This window comes from Chironomus tepperi, unplaced genomic scaffold, assembly GCF_022539635.2.
Source record: "Chironomus tepperi strain 1889 unplaced genomic scaffold, CSIRO-AGI_Ctep_v1 contig_170, whole genome shotgun sequence".
Taxonomy (NCBI): Eukaryota; Metazoa; Arthropoda; class Insecta; order Diptera; family Chironomidae; genus Chironomus; species Chironomus tepperi.
The window spans coordinates 44,061-66,276 of NW_027226292.1; the positions used below are offsets into that span (position 1 = coordinate 44,061).

General features: G+C 28.3%; 2 protein-coding genes and 1 long non-coding RNA gene across 4 annotated transcripts; 1 reads left to right on the plus strand and 2 right to left on the minus strand.

Moving 5' to 3' along the window:
• Positions 1-4,382: 4,382 nt before the first annotated feature.
• Positions 4,383-4,782, minus strand: LOC139088814 (uncharacterized). Its single transcript, XR_011544252.1, has 2 exons — positions 4,626-4,782; positions 4,383-4,556 (listed from the first exon to the last, which is right to left on the minus strand). It is a non-coding gene; the product is annotated as an uncharacterized lncRNA (long non-coding RNA).
• Positions 4,783-4,893: 111 nt separating this feature from the next.
• Positions 4,894-15,331, plus strand: LOC139088813 (isocitrate dehydrogenase [NADP], mitochondrial-like). The gene is made up of 10 exons (XM_070638115.1): positions 4,894-5,068; positions 10,315-10,382; positions 10,442-10,616; positions 10,763-10,894; positions 10,966-11,133; positions 11,222-11,289; positions 11,360-11,581; positions 11,820-11,910; positions 14,797-14,889; positions 14,945-15,331. Exons 1-10 carry the CDS (start codon positions 4,975-4,977, stop codon positions 15,163-15,165), a joined length of 1,332 nt encoding a protein of 443 aa, XP_070494216.1. The 5' UTR covers positions 4,894-4,974; the 3' UTR covers positions 15,166-15,331.
• A 995-nt stretch (positions 15,332-16,326) lies between these two features.
• On the minus strand, positions 16,327-21,882 carry LOC139088685 (putative uncharacterized protein DDB_G0286901). 2 transcript variants are annotated; one of them, XM_070637943.1, is made up of 7 exons: positions 21,750-21,882; positions 21,210-21,549; positions 18,667-19,098; positions 18,450-18,535; positions 18,235-18,359; positions 16,733-17,855; positions 16,327-16,468 (listed from the first exon to the last, which is right to left on the minus strand). In XM_070637943.1, the coding sequence occupies exons 1-6, from the start codon at positions 21,756-21,758 to the stop codon at positions 17,804-17,806; spliced, it is 1,044 nt and encodes a 347-aa protein (XP_070494044.1). In that variant the 5' UTR covers positions 21,759-21,882; the 3' UTR covers positions 16,327-16,468; positions 16,733-17,803. The 2 variants fall into 2 exon arrangements, with proteins under 2 accessions (XP_070494044.1, XP_070494045.1); XM_070637944.1 differs by lacking the exon at positions 16,733-17,855.
• Between the last annotated feature and the right edge of the window lie 334 nt (positions 21,883-22,216).

Genomic DNA, 22,216 nt, shown 5'->3' on the forward strand with positions numbered 1-22,216 from the left:
TTTTAACTGAAAATTATAGGATTTTTCGATATATTAACTACATTTCTTATCCGATTGATCTGAAATTTTAATGAAATCTTTCATTCGACATTCTTAATAAAAATCAAAAAGATTTTTGCGAAAAAATTGAAAGTTGACGATTTTATAATAACAAACACTAGTTTTTGGCCTGTTTTATATATAATAGAATTAAAAGCGACTTTTGTAGATTCGCCCACGCTTTTATTATAATTTTCTTTGTCGAATTTTAAAAATTTGTCTCTTTTTAATTTGAGACTGGAATCTAAATATTATATTCTCCTTTTCATTGCACCTTTTCATTGGGCTTTGATAATGACTTTTGTAGATTCGCCCACGCTTTTATTATAATTTTCTTTGTCGAATTTTAAAAATTTGTCTCTTTTTAATTTGAGACTGGAATCTAAATATTATTTTCTCCTTTTCATTGCACCTAAATAAAAGCGTATCTTTAAAAAACTTTTTTTTACATATTTTTATTTTTTTTGACTATTTTGTTAAAAACAGGCTTAGGTAGACCACATTTAAGGCACTCCAGTATCCACTATGATTAAGTTCTATACATGATTTATACATATTAATAAAGGTAATAGTAGTAATAGCAATAACAGAAAACAGAATGCAAACATATTGGTTCTAAAAAAAGTTATAGTCATATGAGTGGCCAAAAAAGTGTCAAGGAGGGCAACCAGCATAGGCAAAAACACAAAAATTCAAAATTTTACGTTTATTTTGACAAAAAACACAATAATTTGAATTATTACGACATAAAAATAGTTTTTATTCAAAAAACTTCAAGAATTTCATTAAAATTTTGCCTATTACTATTAGGGTAAACAACCTATTTTTTTGTACAACACTGAAATTGGTTTTGAAGCACTTTCTAGCAAAACAAATGAAAGAATTATCATTTAAATGATGTTTTAACAATCCTAACAAGTTTTCAGGGTGATTAGATTAACCAGTTCCTTAAAAACTCGGAAAGAATTTTTAAATTGAACGTCCAAAGAATTAGGTTTGACGTGTACAAAGAAGTCCCTATTAAAACAACGAATTTTAAAAATTCGAAACTTCATTTTTTCAACCATATCATTTTTTCGAAAAATTCTTCATACAATCTTTTATAATTTTCAAATTTTGAAAATTATTGGTTGAAAAAATGAAGTTTTCGTAAAAATGAAGTTTCGAATTTTTAAAATTCGTTATTTTAATAGGGACTCGTACAAAGAAATAGGATTTGTGTACAAATATTTAGGTTGAGACATAAAACTGCAAATTTTCAATCTTGTGCTGCTTAACAACAAAAGGATTGGTTTATACTAAAAGTGAATTTAAGGAAGTATGATTTAAAGCAAGTTGTGATAGAAAAAGTTTGCTTTAATGAAGAAAATTTTTCATTTGAAATTTTGTAAGTGAAGTTTGTACAAAAAAATATGTTCATCTCAGAAATATTAGTTTTGAGAAAAAAATTCGTCGAAAACTAAAAATGCAAAAACTTTTGTTCGCACCAACCGATTTTCGATATTTTTTCAGTTTTAAAAAGTAGAAAGTAAGTAATTTACGTAAAAAATTACAAAAGTACTCGTTCTTATCGAGTTACTTCAGCGCATTTTTGTCCCAGCGATCAGTAATTGATTAATAAGTCACCTTCAGACCTAAAAAACGAGATCCAGAAGGATCCAGGTCAATTCCAAACCCACAAAGTAAGATCCAGTAGGATCCAGGTCACTTCCAGTCTTTCAAAACGAGATCCAGTAGGATCCAGGTCACTTCCCGTTCCAAAAAACTAGATCCAGTAGGATCCAAGTCACTTCCAGAACTTCAAAACGAGATCCATTAGGATCCAGGACACTTCCATATCTACAATGCAAGATCCAGTAGGATCCAGTACACTTCCATATAATTTAACGGATTTTCATAATTCAAACCACTTAACGGTTATGACAAATTTAAATTTTGTTCAGTAAACATTGTTAAAAATTCGAAGAACATTGAAATACACTGTAAAACAATGAAAAAACGTGTTGTTGTTGTATATGAAAATGAAAAATTGTTAATTATACTATTTATGCGTTGAATCCGGAAAGTCCAGAACCGACCAAACAGCACCAAATGAGCTGAAATTTGACATGCAAGTCTATTGGTATATGTACTATAAGAAAAAAATACCCACAAGTCTTGATTACAAAAAGTTCAAAAATCAAAGTGAATGTCCCTTTTTTACCCCATAGTGTATATATGGAGTTTTAACTCGATTGTGAACATCCTGATTAGATACAAAATCATCCCAATTAATGTAAAGAATGTATCTAAGAACTCACCAACTCATCAAAGTAATCAAAACCGCAAAGGAAAGCAGAAAGAAATCAACAGGCATGATCTTCCTAGATGTGGAGAAAGCATTTGACAGAGTCTGGCATAACGGACTCTTGTTTAAAATGATTAAATTAGGGTTTCCACTACCACTTATAAAAACTATAAGATCTTACCTAAGTGAAAGAACTTTCTTAGTTTTTATTAAAGGTCAGTTCTCGAAAACCTATGAAATCAAATTCAGAGTACCACAAGGAGCAGTGCTTTCAACAACATCTACACATATGATATTGTAAGAGAAACAACCGACAATATCGCACTCTTCGCAAATGATACTGCATGTTATCATTCTGCAGAAAACTCAGCCGACATTGTAACAAAAATAAAACACACTGGAAGAAAAGTGTGAAAAGTGGAATTTGAACTTCAGGGTTCGAATCTCACCATCAGCCTAGTGATTTTTCGGAAGTTTAGATACTTCGGCTTCGTAAGTGTAGCAGTTAAATGATGAAAACCAAGAATTAGGCAATGTGAGATGTAAGAACGGATCATAAATGATGTAGTTAGATAATAGGAAGATACGAGAGCTGTAAATTCACCGTTGAGGGCTTTTACTGGAACGGACCTGAATATATTGTAATCTACTGATTAAGTGGAACGAGAGCTTGCATTAATACTGAACCTGAGAAACGTTTGCAATTGGCTGCTGCACATCAATTACAGAAAACAGATTATGAGGTGTATACTTGAGCTCATATATACTTAATATAGATTTAAGATTTATTGTTAAGGATAAAATCGTAGTGTTTAAACGTTCTTTAAAGAACACGGTAACTCGATTTAAGAGAGGAAGGATGAATAAAAAAAAAAGTATTATATAACAAATTCTTGAGAATTGTTCTCAACAAAACAAGTAATGAAAGGATATCGGATCTACATACTGAAGCAATAATACCCACTATTGAGGACTACGTCGGAAAGTTGCAAGCGAACTTCAACACTCGTCTTGCGATAAACCGAATAAAGCATAACATAAATGAAAGCAAAACAATTTCAAAATAAAATCAAGAACTAAGTGACTAAAAGCAATAAGTCTTAATCATTAAAAAATTAAATACAAATAATATGTATCCAAACCTTGTACATAATTAAGATAAGAATTTAACGAATAAAAAGTTTATTTTAAAAAAATAAAAAATTGCAAGAATGATTGTATGAGCAAAAACTTATCATTTATATACCTACATACTGCTATATATTATTTTTAAAAATAAATTTTGTTTTGATGTATGTGTTAAACATATGATCTAAGTAGAGAGAAATAGGAAAATGGGTCTTGTATGAAAATTTAAATTATTATTAGAAATTACAAGATAATGATTTGTTATTGTTTGGATAGATTCAAGTTTCCGAAATTTTGTAGAATTTTTTTTTTTATCAATATATGTAATTAAAAAAAAAAACTGGAACAACAATGATGAGTTAAACAGGTTTTTAAAAGAAACCCGATAAAATTTTTTTTAATCATTAACATTTTTTTTATCAATACACATCAATGTACACTATTCAAAATCAAGATGATAATCATGAGATTTTAAAAAACATCCATTATCGTTTTTATCTTAATGCTATTTAAAGCTCAAATTGTAAACTCATAACGATCACAGTGATTAATGTGAAACCCCAAAAATATTTTTTTTTCTGTTTGCTTTAGTATTTGTAAACGAGCGGTACATCATAAAAGGATGAAACAATTATTTTATTTATATGTGTCCTTTATTAATATCCATTATGTTTAGAAAATTGTCAAAAAGACAAACATAAACGATTCTCACGAAAATGAAAGCATTAAACTAAATTTTCTCCGGTATCTAAATATTCTTACATCTACACACAAAATATGACATATATCGGTTTAATAATTCTATTATATGAACACTACCTAAAAAATATGAAAAATACTAACAAAAATCTTTTATAATCGTATACATAAATTATTATCACGCAGTTTTATTGAAATGCAGAAAAAATTAATAAAATACACCTTGTGATTAATCTTTCTTTAATCAAAATAATTTTATTATATATAGAATTTTTAAACTATTTGTGTATTAAAATAATGGCCTTAATAGTCCAAATTGCCTCTAAGCTTGCAGAAAACTCCCCAGAGAAAGCTCATATAGTTTGTGGGTTTTTGCATTTGATAGGTTTAGCACCAATTCTTTCTATATAAAATTATTTATATTGGAATAAATACTTTTTTGAATTTTAATCGCTAGATAAAAATGACAGACTTGTATATTTACTGAATTCTGTTTATAAACAGTTATAAAAATGTACAAACATAAATATGTTTCTTGGAATGACCCTAAAATTTAACATCTCATCCAAATTTTGTGTTTAAAATAATTTATTAAATTTTTCAGTCTTCTATTTTTTAAACTTTCACAATTTAAACGAAAGTGTTGAATGTATTGCTTCGAATACAAGAAAAAAAAACGAGAGAGAAATTAAATCTTATTGAGAGAATTTATAAGTACACAAAGTTTTTATTCCTATTCCGTCAGTGCTCAACTTTAGTTTGATAAAGGCAGTTCTTACTATAATATTCTTCCATATTTAAAAAAGTTTTGTTTCAATTGAATGAAAATGGCTTTTGCAATAAGTAAAATTGTTAAATGCGTGAATAAAAATGCATTAATTACTCCATTGTCATCAGTTATATCTTCAAGAAATTGTAAGTAAATCCTATTTGTCTAATTGTATATGTGTGTATTTATTACCGGTAAATAAAAAGTCATTGTATGAGTGAGAGAAAAAATATTCACGAGATCTTCAATATTTAAGAAGAAGAGCAAGAAAAACTGCAAAATATATCAAAAAAGAGCTGCGTGCGTAGATTGTTTAATCATTTTTTTAATCTTAAAATAGCTTTTAAATTGTTTTTATTCTTCATATTATATCGCTACACTTGTTCTTAAAATTTTGCAAACCCATGGAAAAATAAACTTTATAAAATTATGCAACTATGTTTAATTACAGTAATCCTGGTTAAAATTCATAATCATATATATTTGAAATTCCGACCAAATAAATTACAGCTGCTTACGTTTTATATAATTTTAACACAACTCCACATCACTCATTCATTGATTACGCTCACATGTTTGATAATACTCTTAATTATTTTTTTTTCTTATCAGTAGCAATTGTCGAGTTATGGAGTTTATGTAACTTTCTATACAACGCATAACATTTGACGAAGACACACGTGATGTCAAGTCTTTCATATAATTTCTATTTTCTGTGCTGTTTGTTTTTTTTTTCTTTTAAAAGGATTGCCCAAAAATTAAGGGAATTTTGAAATTTCGTATCAAATGAACAACCTATTACCTCTTAAAAACACTTTAATTCTTTATTTAAAAAAAAAAAAAAATAATATGGTTTTCAAAAATCAAGCTTTTACGAATTTTGAAAATGTTTTTACCTTCAAAAAAAAAAAAAAAAAATTTTTTTGCACTAATATCAGAAAATCATAAATTACCTAATAAATCTGGCTAAAAAAATGATTTTCTTTATAAATAATCTGAAATCTTTAAAATTATAAATTCGTCCGTAATCATAATTAAAAAAAATTGCAATTAAAACGTAAATACTACCCTGAATTTACGTTATAAGCCACTACCCGTTACTAAGCCACTGGCTTAGTAAAGAAATTTGAATCTGAAAAATTTTGTATCCGTTGATAAGCCACTACCAAAAAGTCATTAATTAGAATAGATAAAATAAATTTTCCGATTTTAAATGACATATTCGATTATAAACAATCAGTAAGGACTTGAAAAAATTAATAATTTTTAAAATTTTCATTGTTTCTTCATTTGTTTACATTTTTTTACTAAGCCATTACACGTTATTAAGCATTTTTTTTCGATTTTGAAAACTTTTTTCTTCCGATAAGCCACTGGTTTATGACGTAAATTCAGGGATGATAAAAATTTATATATTCATCTGGGCAATTCTCCTCAGATTAAGTCCAACAATTTGATTTTAAAACTAAATTTTGTAGTGATTTTTCCACTTAAACAATTCAGAATTTCAGTTTGTATGCAATATTCAGAGAAACGATTAAAAAAATTTACAAAAGTCATCGTGTTATTGATCGAAGGACTTAAGCGCACTTTTGTCCCAGCGGTTATGCTTTCGTAATTGAAATGTCAATTTTTAAAATTAGGGTAAACAATGTATTTTTGGAGGTATTTTACAGTTTGAAAACTTTAAGTGTTAATATTTTCGTAATTAAAGCATGAATGAATGAGTTTTATGTACCAAAATGTCAAATGATATTGCAGAAATCATATTCCAAGCAGAACTATTTGGTATTTTTACTCATTTAAGCATAATTAATGATTTTATCTGCATTTTTTTCGTTTTTGTTTTTGGAGGTATCAAATTTGTTTTTTGAGGTAAAAATATGTACCCTGAATTTACGTTATAAGCCAGTGGCTTATCGGAAGAAAAAAGTTTTCAAAATCTCAAAAAAAGGCTTAATAAAGAGTAGTGGCTAAATGTATACAAATGAAGAAACAATGAAAATTTTAAAAATTATTAATATTTTCTAGTCCAAACTGATTGTCAATGTCTAAATATATCATTTAAAAACAATTAAATTATTTTATCTAGTTTAATTAATGGCATTTTGGTAGTGGCTTATTAACGAATCCAAAAAAATTTCTTTACTAAGCCAGTGGCTTAGTAACAGGTAGTGGCTTATAACGTAAATTCAGGATATTATTGGAGGAAATTCAAAAATTGACCGTTACAAAATTTTAGGGAGAAAATAGTACCAAAATACAATAATGTAATATCTGTAGTTAATGTATGTAATATAAGTGGCATGTATTTTGATATCTGGTTAGCTCCAATTCTTTTTTTACCTTACGATTCTATTTTACAAAAAAAAAAAAAAAATTTAAGAAAATTTTAGAAAAAAAATTCTTAATCAACAATTTAGCCGGTTTAAATTGCACACTTAAATTAATTAATTTATTAAAAACCACAATAATATTTACACAAATGATATGATAACGGCCTGGTCGAAAATTTGAGGAAATTTCAATAACGGTTTTTCATAATTCAAATATTATTGATCAATTTGTGTGAATGCAACAAAAATTTCTTTTGAGAAAAAATAACTAAATCTATTCCATTACCTTTGATTAAATTTGAATTGAACTAAATTTTAGTTCAATTCTATTTAATTAATTAGTTTTTAGTGAATCTTTGTTTGTTTACAATAATTTTACTGACTAAATTTCGTTGAATAAATTCAAATTTATGGCCAACCGTTACAAAATTTTCAAACAAAAATGTTAATTTTACTAACTTAAACAAGTTTAATTCATAAATTTAATAGTCAGCAATGTCAGTAAGAAGCTAATGCACAATTAAGTCTTAAAATTTATAAATTAGCTGGTACACAAAGAAAGTTATTAATGGTTTCGATACCTCAAATTACCAAATCCCTAAAATTCTATGCGATAAAAATATAAAATCACATAGTATAATGGAAAATATTCGAATAAATTAGCAAAAACTATCCGTTACTGACGTAGAATTTTTTTCGACCAGGTCGATAAACAAAACAGTTTTTTTCGAAAAAATTCAAAAAATTTCCGTTAAAAATGCCTCCAAAAACTAATTTTTATACCTCTAAAAATACATTAAAAAATTAATTAAAGAACTGCCGAATAGGAAATATTGTTCACTAAAACATATTTTGCCATCAATAAGATGATTTTCATGTGTTTTCCAAAACATATAACGAGCTAGAATTAAAAATATTAGCAAAATAAAAATTGAAGACAAAATACCTACAAAAACAAAATACCTCCATTTGGAAATTTTTTATCTTTTCTAATATATTTCCTAATATATTTTTATTTTATATTATTTCCGCAATTATGTTACTTACCCTGAATTTACATTATAAGCCACTGGCTTAGTAAAGAAATTTGACTGAAAAAATTTTTTTTATTCGTTAATAAGCCACTACCAAAATGCCATTAATTAAACTAGATAAAACATTAAATAATTGTTTTTAAATGATATATTTAGACATTGACAATAGAGATGTCAATACAAATACCCAAATACCCAAATATTTGGGGTATTTTATACTATTTGGGGTACCCCAAATATTTGGGGTATTTCATACTATTTGGGGTACCCAAATATATTTGGATCTGCTTTAAATTATCACCTTTTAGGTACTTAAATAAAAAATTCATTAAATTTTTGATAAAAAATTCATTAAATTTTTGATAAAAAATTCATTAAATTTTTGATTTTACCAGTGAAATTTATCGTGAATTTTTTTTACTAATTTGATTTTAACTTCATATTTTGAAACATAAAGCCTAATAAGCTTACATTAATAAAATTTGTCAATCATAAAGCTAGCGTAGATATTTAAGTTATATTTAAGTGTTTTTTGATACATAATCTAGGCCGAAAGTAAAGTAAAGTTGCATAAATTCAGCCTTGTCATTATCCAGACACGATTGGCAGGAAGACAAGGAGATAATTATATTTCTGTTTATAGATAATAGAAGAAAAAATCTTTGAAAATATAGTTTTGTTGATCTGTATGAGACAAATATGTTCATCAAGAATCTGCTGTCAATGTCGGTTTTAAACTTCTCTCGTGGGTACAACGGTAAAAATGGGTACAAGAGTTAAAATAATTATTAGATTAACTTTTTAATTTTAATTAAACTAAGTTGCGAATGTCTTTTTCAATAATGAAACAATGCAATGACTATTATTTGAGAACATTTTTAAAAAAAACTTTTTGAAATTGTCCATTTTTCTACTTTTTAGACAAAAATTTTTTTAAAAATATTTGTACAAATATTTGGGGTTTACTACTTGGGTATTTGGGTATTTGTACAAATAGTAAAAACCCAAATAATTGACATCTCTAATTGACAATCAGGTTGCACTAGAAAACATTAATAATTTTAAAAATTTCCATGAAAATTTTCAATTTTCTTCATTTGTTTACATTACTTTACTAAGCCACTACTCGTTAATAAGCCTTTTTTTGAGATTTTGAAAACTTTTTTCTTCCGATAAGCCACTGGCTTATAACGTAAATTCAGGGTAATTGATTTTCGAGGTTGAAATGTTCGAAAAACTTCCTTACAGTGATAAATAACAGCGAGAAAGCATTCGTACTAAAAAACAGATACAGTAAGATCCAGGTCACTTCCAGACCTAAAAAAAACAAGAACCGGTAAGATCCAGGTCACTTCCAGTTTTAAAAACAAGATCCAGTAAGATCCAGATCTAAATAACAAGATCCAGGTCACTTACAGACCTACAAAACAAGATCAAGTTGGTTTATCGAAAAAAATATTCAATAAAAATAAAAAAATTCTAACGCTTTTGCAAGTTTCAAAATTTTTCCGCCAAAAGTTGTTTACTGAAATCGAAAATTCTGCTTTTTTTAAACCATTTTGATGTCTAGTTAAAAAGTTTTTTGCGTCAACCGACAAAAAATTAATTTACAAGCATGCTACAATATGTTTGGGTAGTTTTTGAAACCTGTTTTCTACCCGTTACTAAGACACTAGCTTAGTAAAAAAATTTGATTCTGGAAACATTTTTGTATCCGTAAATAAGCAACTATCAAAAGTCATTAATTAAACTAGATAAAATTACGATTTTGAAAACTTTTTTTCTTGCGATAAGCCACCATTTACGATTATAACGTAAATTTAGGGTTTATTGATATTTATTTTTTATATTATTGCAATTTAATTTAGGTCATTTGTCTTTCTGTCATTCCACTCTAAGCTCCGCCCCTTTTTTAATAAACATCAAATTTCGTTGCTAAACTTTCAGTTTTGGGAGAATTTCCCATCTGTATTAAAAAGGTAGACTTTTAATTTATTTATTTTATTTTATTTTTTTTTTCAGATTCAGGACAATCTCGTATTAAAGTTGCTAAGCCTGTGGTTGAAATGGATGGTGATGAAATGACCAGAGTAACTTTATTTATAATTCTAAAAAATTTTATTACATCTATAATTTGTCAATTTTTTAGATTATCTGGCAATTTATCAAAGAAAAGCTTGTTTTTCCATATGTAAAAGTTGATTGCTTGTATTATGATTTGGGATTGCCTTATAGAGACCAAACTGATGATCAAGTAACTATTGATGCTGCTTATGCTGTTTTGAAGCATAATGTTGGTATAAAGTGTGCAACGATCACACCAGGTAAAATATATTATTTTTTATATTCATACCGTTTTAACGTGTGCTTGGCCTATCCGCGAAACTTTTAATTCAATACATCCGGAATGGGTTTCTGACCGACACACTAGCTTTCCAATAAAATTTTACATGATTTAAAATATCCATAGATGAACAGCGTGTCGAAGAATTCAAATTGAAGAAAATGTGGCTCTCACCAAACGGAACCATTAGAAACATACTTGGAGGAACAGTTTTTCGCGAACCTATTTTATGTAATAATATACCCCGATTAGTGTCAGGTAATATATAAATTTTTAATGTAGTAAAATTAATACCTATATATTCTTTCAAAATTAAAATGAAAATTAAGGTTGGACCAATCCAATTGTAATTGGACGTCACGCTTTTGGTGATCAATACAGGGCTAAAGATATGGTTATTTCTAAACCTGGTACAATATCAATCGTTTTTAAAGGAGACGATGGCTCAGTTGAAGAAACTGAAGTTTACAAGTTCAAAGATAATGGAGTGATGTTAGGTATTACATGTATTTTTTTTTTTTTTAAAAAAAAAAAAGTGGGGATATTAAATTTCTATAAAATTTTGGATATCATATAATTTATTAGGAATGTACAACACAGATGAATCAATTACTGCATTTGCTCATTCATCATTTCAAGTTGCTCTTCAAAAGGTACAAAAATTGTTTTTAAATAAAATATGAGTTAATCAAATCTGAAAAATTATGTATTTGTTATTTTTAGGAATGGCCACTTTATATGTCAACTAAAAATACCATATTGAAAAAGTATGATGGACGTTTTAAAGACATTTTCCAAGAAATTTTCGAAAAACACTATCAAAAACAATTTGATGATAAAAAAATATGGTATGAACACAGATTAATTGATGACATGGTTGCACAAGCTTTGAAATCATCTGGAAAATTTGTTTGGGCCTGTAAAAATTATGATGGCGATGTTCAGGTATTTTTATTTTGTTTTTTAATTATTTTTTGCAAAATTTGCATTCGAGTATAGCAAATGCCCTAACAGACAAAAATTATTCCTTGGATTATCCTCATTTTGCTCATTGTTTTGAAGATGAAGATAATTTTACTGAAAATCATGTTTTCAAACGAATGACAAAGAGAGCAATTTTTTAATCCATATCTTAAGTTTATTTTTAAATCTTATTATATTATTTAAAAAAAAAAAAATCTAGTCGGATATTGTGGCCCAAGGATATGGATCATTAGGCTTAATGACATCTGTGTTAATGTGTCCAGATGGAAAAACTATCGAATCTGAAGCAGGTAATTTAATTTTTTCGATTTTTAAAGAAACATTAGAAAAAAATTACAAAAGTCCTCGTGTTATTGATCGAGGGGCTTAAGCGCATTTTTGTCCCAGCGATCAGTAATTGATTATAAGGTCAGTTAACCGACTAAAAAAACAAGATCCAGTAAGATTCAGACCACTTCCCAACACATAAAACGAGATCAAGTAAGGACGAGGTTACTTCCAGGCCTACAAAACAAGATCCAGTAATGTAGAAGTCACCTCCTAGACTTAAAAAATAATTCACACAAAAAAATCATACATATCAAGAAATAACGGTTTTATGAAATTCAAAATTTTTCCGGCACAAGTTGTTCACATTTTGAACTGAATACAAAAGTTCTTTAATTATAGTATATTAAGATGTAATGGTTTTCTGAAAATCAAATTTTCTAACGGTTTTGCAAGTTTCAAAATTTTTTCGCAAAAAGTTGTTTACAATTTGTATGGAAATCAAAAAATCATTATTTATACACTCTTAAAAAAATTCTAAAATTTAATTTTAGATTTGTATGAAAAAATCTAAAATTTAGTTTTTAACATAGCACCTAAAACTAAATTTTAGATTTTAAAACTAAAATTTTAAAATTTAGAAACTTAAATTTTTAATTTTAAAATTTTAGTTTTAAAAATTTTCCTTACAAAAACTAAAATTAAAGTTTTAAAACTAAAAATTAAAATTTTAAAATTCTAAAATTTTAGTATTAAAATCTAAAATAAAGTTTTAGGTGCTATGTTGAAAATTAAATTTTAGAATTAAAAATAAAATTTTAGATTTTTGGTTTTTATTTAACACACATGTGTGAGTAAGAAAGAGAAAGCATGCATTGGTAGTTGATAATTTTGTATCAACTTTTTTAAATTTTTCATACAAAGTTGGCACATACTTCATCGAGTGATTTCTGCATGCTCTTGTGAAGTTTTATGAGAAAATTTTTTCTAAAAAAGTAGTTTTAGAATTTTAAAATTCGGGTTTTAGATTTTAAAAATTAAAATTTTAGAATCTAAAATTAAGTTTTAATATTTTAAAATTAAGTATTAAAATTAAAAATTAAATTTTTAAAGTAAAAAAAAATTTATTCTAAAACTAAAATTTTAGAATTATTTCTAAGAGTATAGTATTTATGCGTTTATTTGAAAATTCTAAATGACCGATAACCCAATAACTCAATATATTTAAGCTATTAAAACAAACCAGAGCTTTCTACGATGTCTGGTTTTCGAGATCTCGCGTTCCAGCCGAACGAACGAACAAAGTGCATTATTTAGCTACCTTAAAACAAGTTTCAAGAATGCGCTAAAAAAAGGGGAAAAAATCTATTTTTTGTGCTATTTCATAAGCTAATTTATAGTGCTTTACGCATTAAAAATTTGATGCAAACCTTATTATAATGTTGGAAAAACTCATACTCTTGATATCGCCAGTCAAACCGCTTAATCCAACGAAATAATGATGATAAAATTCTGACTTTTAAATCTTTGATTAATAAATCAGTTCCCGATTTACAAAAGAAGATCCAGTAGGATCTATGTCACTTCCGACCTGCAATGCAAGATCCAGTAGGATCCAGGTCGCTTCCAAACCCACAAAAAAAAGTTCCAGGAGGATTCAAGTCACTTCCAGATCTTCAATGCAGGATCTAGTAGGATCCAGGTCACTTCCAAACCCAAAAAAGTTGATCCAGTAGGATCCAGGTCACTTCCAGACCTGCAATGCAAGATCCAGTAGAATCCAGGTCACTTCCAGACCCACAAAAAAATATCCAGTAGGATCCAGATCACTTCCAGACCTGCAATGCAAGATCCAGTAGGATCCAGGTCACTTCCAGACCTGCAAAACAAGATCCAGTAGGATCCAGGTCACTTCCCGATCCAAAAAATAAGATCCACTAGGATTCAAGTCACTTCCAGATCCACAAAACCAAGATCCAGTAGTATCCAGATCACTTCTAGATTTTATAATTCAAACCACATAACGGTTATGACATACATATACAGTGAAATACACTGTAAAACAGTAAAAAAACGTGTTGTTGATGTTATGAAAATGAAAAATTGTTAATTACAGTATTTACGCGTTGATTTGAAACTTTAAAATGCCCGGCGCCGCAATAATTTTATGGAACTGATCTTTTAAAAACATTCCGAGCTCTCTACGATGTCTAGTTAAAAAGTTTTTAGTGTCAGTCGAACGCCCGAACAAATTGATTTATTAAGGGGCCGTTCTCTTATTACATTACGCAAAAAAATGAATTTCTAGACCCCCCCCTCGTTACAAAATGTCAATGAAAAAAAAATCCCCTAAAAAGCGAACGTAATAAGTGAACCCCTAAGCTACCTTTTTGAAAAAAATTTCAAAAAAATACGCTAAAAAATCTAATTTTTGTAGTAATATTTCTAAGAGATTTTTTGATTGGTTTTTCTTTAAGGTTGATTCTCCCCTATCTCATTTTATCGTTAAATTTGTTTTACCTAGTTAATTTAACACAAATTAAATAATATAAGTATATAAGAATATAAGTTCGATAATAACTTTAGGTAAACTTCTTGAAGAATCAATTTAAGAATTCTCAATTATTAAAGGAGTTATTACCACAAAAATTACAATTCATAAGACAAAAATTTTTAATACTAATAAAATCAATGTTTCACATAAACTATAACAGTTTAGGATAAACTTTGTTTAACTTATAATAAACTCCTTTGTGTCCTGAGTATTTGGTTGAAAAAACTATGCTAAAAGTATTAACGTGTGAAAAGTTATGAACAAAATTAAATTCATGAAGAATGAAATTACCACAAAAATTTAATTCTTTATTACAATTCAAAAATTAAAAAAAAAAAAACTTTATTTAATATAGCCCACGGAACGGTTACAAGGCATTATAGACAACACCAGCAAGGTAAATCGACAAGTACAAATCCAATTGCGTCAATTTTTGCATGGACTAGAGGTATTGAATATCTTATTATATCATTATAGACAAATAAAAAAAATATTTTTTATAGGTTTTGAACATAGAGCAAAATTAGACAACAATCCAGATTTGGCTAGATTTGCACAATCTCTTGAAAAAGCTTGTGTTGATACTGTCGAATCAGGAAAAATGACAAAGGATTTAGCTGGATGTATTCACGGATTATCAAATGTTAAAGAAGGAATGTATTTAAATACTGAAGATTTTCTTGAAGCTATTGCTGAGGAACTCAACAGATCATGGAAAAAGTAGAAGATTAAAATTAAGGAACTAAAGTTATTTCAAATTACATAATTCTTGAGATTTTTTTCCTTTCTATTTTTGGATATACCTACTTCCATAAAAAAATGCATTTATTTGAAAATGAAAATATTTTTCAAAAAAAAAACAACAATAAAAAACCCTGTAAAAAACATTATTTCGTGTGATAAAAAAAAGTTTTTCTTTAAAGTTGCAGCATGTGAACATAAATTGATTGAACATTTTCGGCCAATTTCACTAAATTGGATTATCCACATTTTCGGATAATCCGTTTCAGTTTTTTGGAAATATCTCAAACATTTTAAGAGTTTTTGAAGATATATTTTGTAATTTTTGTAGAGTACACTTAAACCTATATTTTAGTATATTTGGAATTTTGGGTTCCCAATTATTGACAAATTTATGGCAATAATTGCGGTAAATCTAATTGATTTGACTGAAAAATTGACATCTCAAGGACCAACAAAAATCAAAATATATAGGATTATTACGGCCGGGTCACATTATTATAAGCTGAATACAAAAATAATTCAACTCTTAAAATGATGGAGATATTTCCAAAAAACTGAAGTGGATTATCCGAAAATGAGCATAATCCACTTCAGAGTTGGCAGGACTTTAAAGTGGAGTCCGGACTTTCAAAGACTTTGGGAGTCCGAAAAGTCCCATACAATTTTTTTTTTTTATAACCCGAGCTAAAAAAGTATTTTAATATTTTTTTTTTCGATTACACTGCGTAACCCGAGCTAAAAAAGTGAATTTTTTGACATTTTTTTCAGAAGGTTGATGAACCAGATCAACAACCAACCCAGGAGTTTTATGATCAATCACATTTTTATATACCATTAAACTGCGTAACCCGAGTTGAAAAAATGTCACTTTTTCAACTCGGGTTACGCAGTGGTACCGAAAAAAATAATTAAAATACTTTGTAATAAAAAAAAATTTTTTTGTATGGGACTTTAAAAGTCCCAAAGTCCCAAAAGTCCGGACTTTAGTGGAGTCCGGACTTTTGGGACTTTTAAAGTCCGGACTCCAAAGTCCTGCCAACTCTGATCCACTTTAGTGAAATTGGCCGTTTAAGTCAAACAACGAATTCAGTGAAACATTTTTATATATATCATTAAAAAATTAAACAGTGGAAAATAAAAATCTTAATTAAATAATAATTTAATTTATTCATTGATAATTTTTTTATTCATTGATAATATTCTAAAAATCAATTTATTTTTGGAAGTATCGTTCAGTCTTTTCGTTAAAATATCACTTTATCATCAGGTTGAAAAATTATTGTCTGAAACGAAAGAAATATATCTATCAATATTTTTTTCAAAAAAGTTAAGTGCATTTTTTATTTTTTAAATTACATTCTTGGAACATGAGAAACACATTGATATTGTTCTATCGATGAAAGAATTAAACTATAAAACCTCAGGCTACTTTCCCAGTGAATTAGCAAAATTATTTTCGTAGAATTTCATTATGAATACGCAATTTTTGAATAAGTTCATTCAAAATTTATCCTAATATTTCAAGTAATTATGTTTTAGCGACTTACCGCAAATATCGTTAATGATTCAAGATCGCATCAGCTTCTGTTTCGAACATTTTTAATCATTTTCGTCATCAATATTTGTTAAATTAATGTATTTCTATTAGCAATATTGAAAAATCTTTCCGCACAAACGCCTTCATCTTTTTTTTTTCGTGCTTTTATAATTTATGTTCTAATATTCCATAAGCTCACCAAATCGTTTTAACGCAAGGCATTATGAGTCGCAAATGTATGATTTGCGATCCAAAGACTGAACGAAAAACAATACATTCCAATTACACTTTCAAGGTTTCATTCACTTTATTTTTGAGAAAATCGCACCACATTGTCGCCAGGTTTTTTTTTTCTTCAAAGTTAATCAAGTTGTTGAACCTACACAGGCCAATAGCTATATATTATTAGAGGAAAATGCTCCATTTGAACTTTTTTATATATTTATCCATGGATAAAAATATTCAAACGAACTTATTTTTTAATTATTACGCTGTTTTTTTTTTTTTTTGTTAAATATTTCGGTGTTTTTATTTTTTGTTTTTCCATAAATTTTCTGTACGTGAAATACAATTTTGTAGATGCTTTAAAGAAAAAAAACGCATATTATCTTTTCTGATCTTTTATTAGTCAGAGAAATACAAACGACTTCTTTGAATTTCTATTTTTTCCTCCCAATAAATTTAATAATTAGAACTCAAGTTAACGCTTAAGTAAAATATGTTTGTATGAATTTAATTTCTATTATTTTTCAATGACCAATTTTAAGTGCTAATTTTTTTTTTTGCTTTTCGACTATGTTAAAAACGATTTTTTTTAAAAAAAAATATTTAATCATGTATTTATATTTTTAAATGCTTTTTTATATGATATTTAGAATAAAAACGAATTGTTTTGCAGTCGATACAACATTTTTATCATTGAAAATGTATGATTGAATGTTACAAAAAGTTTATTGAAATAAAGGAAGAGAGAGAGGTCAAATATCCAAGCAAATCATGTCTATCATAAATTAGTGACATTTTTTAATAGTTTTCTACTCATTTATTGTGTTGATTTTGTTTACGTTTATTATGAATCGTTTTAAAATCGTCGATTTTGATTCATATAATCTCGACGTGGTGGACCTTGATTGCTATAAAAGAATGATTAATTTAAATGAATAATTGTTAGTATTTTTTTTTATTAAATCCACAAAAAAATTTGTTTGGTTTGGTGTCCATTATAATTGTTTGTATGAAAATTTGAGAAACGCAAGAATACATCTCAAATTGAATAACATTCCGCAAATGACTATCGCAAATCAAATACAGTTGACTTTAGCTTAGAAAGACTTGATGTCTTTAATTTACGAAAATTTTAAATATATCAAATCGAATCAATGCTTGATATTTATATTTCAACGTGCTAGCAACTTTGTTAATAAATATTTGTAAAAGCAACGAGACCAAATCGATTGGTATTGTATTTAAATGAACTGATTTTATTTGAAAAGCTAATACGAATTTTCTTACCGATTCATTCCGCCAAAGTTTCCGCCTCCAAAATTTCCACCGTCAAAATTATTTGAATTGTTCTGATTTCTGTTGACTCCTACGGTTGGTTGTTGTCCACTTCTACGCGTAAACATATCGTTATTCTTGCAATTTAAGTAAAAAAGTGAAAACAATTGGAATATTATTAACTATCATTTTAAAATATCGAATTTTTCAAACAAAAAAAAAATTACCTGGAATTTGCTATTCCCCACTCCACTATTGCCCATATTTTGATTTCTTCGGTCAAAACTCTGTCCAGTCATGAACTGAGGCGCACCTAATTTTTTTTTGTTGCATTAATAGAAAAAAATAGACCACAAATTTTTAACGTGACAGGACCGATAGAGCAAGTCGAGCAATAAAAGCGTATAAAATTAAAAAGTTTAAATTTTTAAAATATTGGCATACCCGTATTTCGACGATTTCCCATACTGTTGTTTGGTCGATCATTTCCAAAATTATTTTGATGAATATCATTTGAATATGGCAATGGCAAAGCAAAACCTCGACGGTCCTCGCTAAAACCAAAATTATTGTCTTCATTAAATCCACCTCGATTACGATCCATCATATTGTTGTTGCTTATTCCACGATCAAAACTATTCATTCCCTGACGACTGTCCATTTGCATATTATTATCAAATCGTCCCATATTCTGATTACCATTATTATTTCCACCCATAGAATTATCTCTTTGTTGTTGGAAGCTTCTTCCTACACCGCCACCGCGTTGATTTTTACTATAAGGAGTGTTTCTGGTTTGTTGTCGATCATTTTGTCTATTTTGGCGCATCGGACCTCCCATTTGCTGCTGATTCATACCTCCACTCATATTGTTTGCTGAAATATATTTAAACGAGTTATTAAAATGTTAAACGCATATAAACGCGCAGCTATGGACCTTAAGGTCTGCAAAGCTAATGTTTATTTTTTTTTTTTTTATTAAAATGTTAAAAAATTACAGAAGTCCTCGTGTTATTGATCGAGGGACTTAAGCACTTTTTGTCCCAGCGATCAGTAATTGATTAATAAGTTACTTCCAGACCTCAAAAACAAGATTCAGTAGGATTCTGGTCACTTTCTAGCCCACGAAACGAGATCCAATAGGATTCAGTTTACTTCCCGGCCCACAAAACGAAATCCGGAATGATCCAGGTCACTTTCAGATCTAAAAACCAAGATCCAGTAAGATTTAGATCACTCCTAGATCTAAAAATCAAATCTAGGATTTTGTAACAGCCTCAACCAAAAAATTTTTTTTGTAACGAGGGGGGGGGGGGGGTCTAGAAATTCGTTTTTTTGCGTAACGTAATAAGTGAACGGCCCCATAAAACTTCCACAAATTTAAGAACTGAATCATTTAACGTATTTTTATACTTCAAACCTCATAACGGTAAAAAAAAATTCAAACATTGTTCAGTAAACACTGTAAAAACATCGACAAACATTGAAATACACTGTAAAACAATGAAAAAATTACAAAAGTCCTCGTATTATTGATCGAGGGACTTAAGCGCATTTTTGTCCCAGCGATCAGTAATTGATTAATAAGTCACTTCTAGATCTATAAAACGAGATCCAGGAGGATCCAGGTCACTTCCAGATCTACAAAATAAGATCCAGTAGGATCCAGGTCACTTCCAGATCTACAAAACAAGATCCAGTAAGACTTAGGTCACTTCCAGATCAACAAAGCAAGATCCAGTAGGATCCATGTCACTTCAATATAATTTAACGGATTTTTATAATTTATAAAACCACATAACGGTTATGACAAATTCAAATTTTGTACACTGTTAAAAATTTTAGGAACATTGAAAAACACTGTAAAACAACGAAAAAACGTGTTTTTGTTGTTATGAAAATGAAAAATTGTTAATTATAGTATTTATGCTTTGATTTGAAACTTTTAAATGCCCGGCGCCGCAATAACTTTATGGAACTGATGTTTTAAAACCATTCCGAGCTCTCTACGATGTCTAGTTAAAAAGTTTTTAGTGTCAGCCGAACGAACGAACGAACGAACGAACGAACATTGTGTCTTATTAAGCTACCTTTTTGAAAAAACTTTCAAAAATGAGCTAAAAACCTTAAACTTAATATCATTTATTATTTTAATTATTTCTAAATTAAAAAGGTCTATATAAAAAAATTACAAAAGTCCTCGTGTTATTGATCGAGGGACTTAAGCGCATTTTTGTCCCAGCGATCAGTAATTGATTAATAAGTCACTTCCAGACCTCAAAAACAAGATCCAGTAGGATCCAGGTTACTTCCAGAAGTAAAACTCAAGATCCAGTAAGATCCAGATCACTTCCAGAACTAAAACACAAGATCTAGTAAGATCCAGTTCACTTCCAGACCAAAAACACAAGATCCAGTAAGATCCAGGTCACTTCCAGACCTAAAAACCAAGATCCAGTAAGATTCAGGTCACTTCCAAACCTAAAAACCAAGATCCAGTAAGATCCAAGTAACTTTCAGATCTTAAAACAAGATCCATATAAAACTTCCACAAATTTAAGAACTTAATCATTTAACGGATTTTCATAATTCAAAACTCATAACGGTCAAAAAAATTCAAACATTGTTCAGTAAACACTGAAAAAACATCGACAAACATTGAAAAACACTGTAAAACAATGAAAAAACGTGTTGTTGTTTTTGTTGTTGTTGTATTTGAAAATGAAAAACTGTTAATTATAGTATTTATGCGTTGATTTGAAACTTTTAAATGACCGATAACCCAATAACTTGATAGAACGAAGCTATTAAAACAAACCAGAGCTCTCTACAATGTCTAGTTTTTGAGATCTCGCGTTCCAGCCGACCGAACAGACGAACGAACGAACGAACAAAGTGTCTTATTAAGCTACCTTTTTGAAAAAAATTTCAAAAATGCGCTAAAAAATAGTTTTCGGACTATAGACATTCATGTTGATCAGAATTACCTCTAAATCCACCTCCACCTCCTCCTCTCGAGTTACCTCCTCTACCGCCTTGAGGTCCATTATTTCTGTTATTTCCTCCCATTTGACCACCTCGCTTTGGACCACTTCCTAAAGAACCTTGAGGTTTCATTCTTCCACGTTCGACAACAATATTCACTCCATTAAATAAAGCATTATTAAGAGCTTTGATTGCAGCGTCTGCTTGCTCAGAAGTTGCCATATGAACAAAACCGCAGCGATTTAAAATATCACATTCAGTAACAACTCCATATTTTTCGAAAAGCCGTCGAAGTTCTTCTGGTTTCGATCCTTGAGGCAAACTTCCAACGAAAACTTTACGCTAAAAAACAATATTTAATTATTTACCAAGAAAAATATTTTTAAAAAAATAATTGAAGCCAAACAACGCCATTATGTTTCAAATGTTTGTTTATGATTAAAAGCATGAAAATCGTACTTCAATAAATAAACTTGAACTTATTGACGTACTTTAACAAAACAACTAATGATATTAATCCTTTAAACTGTTTTGGCACTTACCGGAATCATTATTTTTCCTGAAATATTTTTTCCCGAAAATGAATTAATATGACTATCTGAAAAGCAGTAAGAAATGTGTTTAACTAAAATTTTTTAAGCGCATTTTCTGATTAAAATGATTGCTTTTATTGTATAACTAGTAATAAACAAACTATTAATTTATTACGTTATAAAAGTGTTATTTATGAAAATGATACACGAGAAAACATTTATAAAAATTTTGATCTAGTATATGAAAAATAGACATCTAGACAAGATTAGAAGAATAAAGATCTTTTGAGTAAAAATTGAAATATATTAAAAAACCGTTTTGAAATAACCGAACAAATACTGATCTAAAAACTTTAGCACAACATTTTGATATAATTAGCTAATTTCACTAAAATGGATTATCCTCGATTATGGACTATTTACTTCAATCTTTTTTTACAATTTCTTGTTGTTCAAACTGTGTAAACCACATTAAA

Excerpts from the sequence above, each read along its gene's own strand:
- LOC139088813 (XM_070638115.1), top strand. The coding sequence starts at position 4,975 with ATGAAAATGGCTTTTGCAATAAGTAAAATTGTTAAATGCGTGAATAAA. Across the intron at positions 5,069-10,314 it reads AGTTATATCTTCAAGAAATT|ATTCAGGACAATCTCGTATT; the intron begins GTAAGTAAATCC and ends TTTTTTTTTCAG. Across the intron at positions 11,134-11,221 it reads AGATAATGGAGTGATGTTAG|GAATGTACAACACAGATGAA; the intron begins GTATTACATGTA and ends ATAATTTATTAG.
- LOC139088685 (XM_070637943.1), bottom strand. Across the intron at positions 19,099-21,209 it reads AGGTGGAGGTGGATTTAGAG|CAAACAATATGAGTGGAGGT; the intron begins GTAATTCTGATC and ends AATATATTTCAG. Across the intron at positions 18,360-18,449 it reads TGGGGAATAGCAAATTCCAG|AATAACGATATGTTTACGCG; the intron begins GTAATTTTTTTT and ends TTAAATTGCAAG.